Consider the following 7,122-nt stretch of genomic DNA (forward strand, 5'->3'; position numbering starts at 1 on the left):
AGAAGCCTTTGCTCCCGTGGACAAAACACTGAATTGAACACTAGTTAAAGAAGCCTTTGCTCCCATGGACAAAACACTGAATTGTACACTAGTTAAAGAAGCCTTTGCTCCCGTGACGGCTGCACTCTGTAACCTGCTGACTCGTTGAGTGTAGTGGACCAAAGCCCTTCTTGCACATCATACTTTCAATAATAATTCATTTTGCACTTCAGGGAAACACTGATTCAGTGTCCAGGCAGCCTGTGCTTGTGTCTGAATGCTTTCAATGATCAATACATGCCATGGCCTAGGACATCTGTCACGTGGACAGAATTATTTTAGCGGTTTAGCGCAAGGCTGGAATCATCCTTTTTGGTTTCTGTGCCTGGAAAGATGTCCTCTCTTCAATGTTGCGTGGACACACTGCTCAGGTGTTTGTGTTTTTCGCAGACAACACACATCACGGTGTTACATGGTTTTGTAAGGAATTTACGCCTTTCATTGAACAGAAGCCAGTCTGTCTACGAAAAAGGTCTGTTTCACCCAGACCTGTGCCAGATGTGGAACTGGTCTGTTAGAGCGGGGAGTCACCCGTAGTCTGTGCCAGATGTGCGACTGGTCTGTTAGAGCGGTCTCATATAGATCTGACATTTCAATGTATTTGTATTTTATGTCATTGTAATGTTTCATGTTTACCATTCAACTGAAACATAGTATTGTTGCCTCAAAGAAATATGTTATTGGGAAAGACAGAGAACAAACACACTTATCTGTGACCCTGCAGGTGAAAAGAGAGCCGTGATAGATCAGAATGAATGGGAGCCATGTTGTTAGGAGCAGTATGACTAATGAGACCCACTATCTCCGTTTGTTCTTACTTATTTGCATGACAATAATGATTTCACCTCTCACTGCTATTCCTGTGGGAGAACAATAGCCAGTGTGTGTGTGTGTGTGTGTGTGTGTGTGTGTGTGTGTATTGGATACACGACTCAACAACACATCCTGATATCAGGCCAAGGCATGTTAGCACATGAGGGCTGGTCTGACTATATATAGCCCACTTCTTTAAACTTCTACTAGGATATCAGGCCAGCTTGTACAATCCATGTCTGTAAAATTGTCACCAACAAAAAGCTAGTTTTAAGCACTAGTGTACAATAAAGTAGAGAACACAGTCAATCAGATTGCTTAAAATATACATACATTATATACATTTACATTCATTTGGATTGAAATATACATACATTATATACATTTACATTCATTTGGATTGAGTATTCTATGAGACCATGCGTGTAAGAGCACCCTTACTGTAATGGGCTCCCTGGATTTCTTGTATTTGGTAAATACATCCATTTCGCCCCCAAAAAAACAATCACTAGAAAAGAAGGGGACTATTCCAAAGAGCCCGCATTCAAGAATGATGTGTAGATTATCTTTTTTCTTGAAGACATACCACCCTAGAATCACATTCAAGAATGATGTGTAGATTATCTTTTTTCTTGAAGACATACCACCCTAGAATCACATTCAAGAATGATGTGTAGTTTATCTTTTTTCTTGAAGACATACCACCCTAGAATCACATTCAAGAATGATGTGTAGATTATCTTTTTTCTTGAAGACATACCACCCTAGAATCACATTCAAGAATGATGTGTAGATTATCTTTTTTCTTGAAGACATACCATCCTAGAATTACAGTAGGGGGCAGCATTGAACCACCAGCTATTTTACAGATGTGCGTCCTAAGTCATGATTCTTTTCTGACTTTATAAATACAAACGCTAGCCTATTAAATGGAGCATCTCAGAGCAGTAGGTGGCGTGTGTTAGCCTCGTTTGGTATTGTTTGCTAAATTAACCATTCGTCATTTTAAACACATTCAACATTGAAAACCTCCCTGTACTTTTTATTATCTAAGTAAATACTCTCCCACTAGTAAATGAAATATCTATACACCACTAAAACACATACAATGCAATATAATTCAAGGGTGCATTTCTGTTCATACATGTCATCTGTATACATTTCCCTTTAGTCATTTAGCAGACACTTTTATCCAAAGCGACGTACAAAGAAGAGAACAATCAAGCTACGAGCAATAGAGACCTAGTGTAACAATAAATACTACTTTACATGAGAAATAAAAAAAGTGCAGGAATGTAACTACTGTTAGTGCGAGTTAAGTACTATAATGTGTGTAATGTGGAAATGACCCCTTTGCGTAAACCAAGGTTGCTCTTCTGAATTACATAATGCCTCATATTCTAAAGACACTGGGCGTGGCCTGGTTACTGGAATGAAAAGTGGGATGATTGATCTGCTGCTAAGCTAATTCAGTACGAGTTAGCGTTTCTGTTTGCTTCACTTAAGACATCAAAGGCATTGGTTTACCTGATGTAAACTACAAAATTTTACATTTAGTCATTTAGCAGACGCTTTTATCCAAAGCGACTTACATATGTGTGACTTACAATGTATACACATTTTACCTTTACACTGATGGCACACTGCACATCAGGAGCAATTAGGGGTTCAGTGTCTTGCTCAAGGACGCTTCGACAGGGAATCGAACTAGCAACCTTCTGATTACTAACCGACTTCTCTACCTCCTGTACCACTGCCACCACTAAATTCGTTTGGTTTGATTATTTGTATCTGATCTGGTCAATAATGAGTTACTATTTGGGAATGAGATGGTGGTTCCACACATACCATGACATCTCGTTTGCGTTAAGGGACCATTCTTAGTCTCCTGGCACCTGTTTGAAAGCCTGTGGTATGACAGTAACTTAAATACTCCATCAGCTCATCTGTGCCAGTATAAACACATTAAACACATTAAGACAAAGGAAGAGGAAAGGTATGTTAAATTCAAAATGTTTATTGCAATGTCTTAACATTTGTATCTTTTAGATTTTTTTTTTAAACAGTCAGAATTTACAATATACACTGCATCACACATACAAAAATAAAAACAGATGTAATAATAGAAGGATCATTAAACATGGTATAAAAATCTGTACAACTGATGACTCAACACCCACGTTCAGTCTTTCCAGCGCGTCGCTTGGCAGGTATTCCCTGATGCCTGTGAGTGCACACCCAGGTAAAGACCTTCACAAAGGACTGCTGCTCCCACCCTGGCTTAGGCGGAAGCCTCCCCTCCCATGGCATTCACCTGCTTTTTAAAGCTCCAGAACAAATGAAATGTGGCAAAACATTTTTTTTTTTACAAAGGCCAGTCTTTTTCTTTAAGCTTTTATTCCTCCTCTCTCTTCTCTTCTCTTCTCCTCTCTCCTGTCCTCTCTCTTCTCCTCTTCTCTCCTCTGCTCTGCTCTCCTCTTCTCTCTCAGACGTAGTCCTTGGAGCCGGCGGAGCGAGCGGCCGAGTACTTGGCGGCGTAGGTATCCTCCTTGGGGCAGTTGGCGCAGAGCAGGCCTCCCCCGATGAGGAGCAGCGCGGAGGCGCCCCACCCGATGTAGAGGGCGGCACCCAGCTCCCGCTTCTGCGCGCTCACCACCAAGGGGTTGTAGAACTCCTGGATGACGGTGTTGGCCGTCCAGCAGACGGGGATGAGGCAGAGGACGCCAGCGATGATGAAGACCACGCCCGACGCCACCCCGACCTTCGACTTGGCGCTCTCGTCCTCCACGCAGTTGGTGCACTTGCCCCCGGCCACGGCCAGCAGGATGCCCACGACGCCCACCAGGACGGAGATGATGGTGAGGGCGCGTGCGGCCTGCAGGTCGGAGCTGAGCGCCAGCATGGAGTCGTAGACCTTGCACTGCATCTGGCCCGTGCTCTGCACCACGCAGTTCATCCAGATGCCCTCCCAGCTCGTCTGTGACGTGACAATGTTGGCGCCGATGAACGCCGTCACGCGCCACATGGGCAGCGCGCACACCACGATCACCCCGATCCATCCCAGGATGCCCAGGGCTGTGCCCCCAATCTGGAGTCCTGCTGATACCATGTTCCTCTGGCGGGTTCTCTGACGGGTTCTCTGGCGGTTCTGTGATGTTCCTCTGGCAGGTCTCTGGTGGTTTTGTGATGTTCTTCTGGTGGGTTCTCTGGCGGTTCTGTGATGTTCCTCTGGCGGGTCTCTGGTGGTTCTCTGTAGGTCCTCTCTTGACTGTGTGTGGAGCTGTCCTCTATGCGCGTGTGTCTCTGGGGAGGGTGCTGTGCCGGTACTGCTCGTAAGAGCTAATATTTGGGCAGGGTGCGAGCAGGTCCTTTTATGCGTCTCTGTAAGGAGGGGCTGTGCACACAAATCCTCCGCTGTGTCACTCATTCCCCCCAGGGCAAACGAAACTTTTTTTTTCTTCTCTCTCGCTCTCTCTCTCTCTCTCTCTCTCGCTCTCGTCACTGGGGGAGACTCAGATAGCTGCCGCCCCCTCATGAGTCATGGGTGGTTTAACAGCCCAGCGACCGGTTGGTTTCCTTGGCAACCAGGCTCAACTCAACTCAGACAACTAAAGTATTCAGATCACCTTAGCTTAAAAGTGGAGACATATGTTTGTAACGGTTTGACAAATATTTGAATATTTGAATGCAAATTAGAATGTTCATTTGCCTTTGAAATGTAAATGTCACATGTGCGTGGCTGTGTGTGTGTGTGAGAGGGTTGAGTGTGTGTGTGTTTGTGTGTGTGTGTGTGTGTGTGTGTGTGTGTGTGTGTGTGTGTTTGTGTGTCTTTGTGTTCACGTGTTTTTTTAAACATGCTTTTCAAATTTCCCAAGAAAGCCTGAGGTCTCTGAGGCACCACACCTCCGGTGGCGTCACACCTTGACATTAACTGGCTGAAACCTTTTCTTTCAGGCTGACATCACAAGTTAAACACACCAAAGGGAAGATGAATGCCGAATGAAGACATTTCTTTTGAGCATTTTTAACTGCTGTGTTTTTATACGATGGAAGAACACAATTAGCACAAACTCAACCCAGCACATACAAGACACATTTATAAGAATATTTCATTTGAAAAATGGCTCACATGAGTGACAATTCCACATCCACTTTTTACATTCCTTCTTCCCCTTATACAAGCTGTCCAATCTGTGTGACACTCCGGTTTGTGACAGTACATATCAGGACAAGTCAGACTGACACTGAAAACTGATGGATAATACATAGAATAGAATTTCTCCTCTCTCTCACTCACTCTCTCTCTCTCTCTCTCTCTCTCTCTCACTCTCTCTCTCTGTCTCTCTCACTCACTCTCTATATCACTCACTCACTCACTCACCGAAGTCATCTTTCTAACACATATCAGAAGTGCCTCCCTAATCTATCAGGAGAGCATCTCTAATCTATCAGAAGTGCATACCTAAATTATCAGGAGAGAATCCCTAATCTATCAGAAGTGTAATCCCTAATCTATCAGAAGTGTAATCCCGTATCTATCAGAAGTGCAATCCCGTATCTATCAGAAGTGCAATCCCGTATCTATCAGAAGTGCAATCCCGTATCTATCAGAAGTGCAATCCCGTATCTATCAGAAGTGCAATCCTTGCTCTACAGAAACCTCTACAGAATCCAGTGTACACTTCTCTAAGCACACTGGATTCAGACTGAAATCCTGACACCCATATCACACACTTCCCCCTGGCAGTGCCTGAGTATAAACACTCACATGACCATCCTTTGAGAAGAAAACAGTACACTACCACTGAAATGCCTGTTAGCATACTACACAGGTTAAAGCATGGAAGCCCATCTGTCAGAGTGAAATACCTGCTAGCATACTACACATGTTTAAGTATGGAAGCCCATCTATCAGTGAAATACCTGCTAGCATACTACACATGTTTAAGTATGGAAGCCTGTGAGTTCGGGAAAGAGAAAAGCAGGGCGCTGACCTTGCACCGGATGCCCTCGGAGAACCCAGAGAACCGGGAGAGATTGCCGACGCCAGCCCCTGGAGAACCGGCCGTTTTCAGGAGAACTGTGTTCTAGTCCCCCTCCGCACGGGGAATCTGCGGGTACGAGACTCTGGGAGGACCTGGCGGAGGCGTGTGGGGGGGGGGGGGACAAACAAACCAAGGTGATTGCACTTGTTGGCTGGCATGGAAGGAGGGTGAAAAAGGGAGATAGATGCCGATTGTTTCCGCACAAGAAAGAGGGCCACTGTTTGCGAGCCAGAACGGCCTTCTGGGACAATAAAGGCCTTCTTTAAGGAGGCCGCTCATTAGAATCTGCTTGGCACGGACCAACAGATAGGGTTCCTCGCACAGGTAGACCCACCAGGAATTTCCACAATTAGGGAGCGCGGAAAGACGGCTTTGGAGAATATCACCTTCACGGGGAGATTACACCGGAGCACTCAAGAGCTCCGTCCTATCAGGGGCCGCCCAGATGAAGGATTAGCTCCGAGTCTCAGACAGAGGAAGGACACTTTAGAACTGATTCATCCTGCAGGAGTGGATGCTTCAAGCATGTTTAACAGTTTGTGTGTCGGTTCTGTGTGTGTGTGTGTGTGTGTGTGTGTGTGTGTGTGTGTGTGTGTGTGTGTGTGTTTTCTTGCATCAAAAAGTGAAGTAATGATGCCTCTTCACACCGCAGGGTTCCCCTGTACGTACTTTAGGTCAACCACTCATTGCTGTTTTAGACAGATTGCACACTTTCTGCCAACAGACTCTTGTGACAGAGCCTTTGATCAGGGGCTCATGCCCCACCACACGCCACAAGGACTACACTACATCACTTCATGTCTGCAAGAAAGACAAAGCAAAGCAAAGTAGAGTAAAGTAAAGTAAAGTAAAGTAAAGTAAAGTAAAGTGAAGTAAAGTAAAGTAAAGTGAAGTAAAGAAAAGTAAAGTAATAAAAGTGAAGTAAAGAAAAGTTAAGCACTGTAGTTCTTCTGAACATTGTACAGAAACAGAGTGCTTGAAGACAAACACACACAACAGCTCTGCCTTGGTGTTGTAAAGGTCAGTGCTGTGCATGCGAGTGTGACTGTATAAGTGTGTGTGTGTGTGTGTGTGTGTGTGTGTGTGTGTATGTGTGTGTATGTGTGTGTGTGTGCGTGCGAGTGTGACTGTACATAAGTGTTTGAGGCACATGGCATTCAAAGGGATTTATTATGGTGGAGAAACAGGTTCTGTGTGCTTTTTACACGACTCCACACGCCGCAAG

At 44.8% G+C, this 7,122-nt stretch overlaps 1 protein-coding gene across 1 annotated transcript; it reads right to left on the reverse strand.

Moving 5' to 3' along the window:
* Positions 1-3,155: 3,155 nt before the first annotated feature.
* On the reverse strand, positions 3,156-4,230 carry LOC105904070 (claudin-4-like). The gene has a single exon (XM_012831900.3). It carries the CDS (start codon positions 3,959-3,961, stop codon positions 3,338-3,340), a length of 624 nt encoding a protein of 207 aa, XP_012687354.2. The 5' UTR covers positions 3,962-4,230; the 3' UTR covers positions 3,156-3,337.
* Between the last annotated feature and the right edge of the window lie 2,892 nt (positions 4,231-7,122).

Source organism: Clupea harengus, chromosome 9, assembly GCF_900700415.2.
Source record: "Clupea harengus chromosome 9, Ch_v2.0.2, whole genome shotgun sequence".
NCBI lineage: Eukaryota > Metazoa > Chordata > Actinopteri > Clupeiformes > Clupeidae > Clupea > Clupea harengus.

Coding starts and splice junctions, on each gene's coding strand:
- LOC105904070 (XM_012831900.3), bottom strand. CDS start 3,961: ATGGTATCAGCAGGACTCCAGATTGGGGGCACAGCCCTGGGCATCCTG.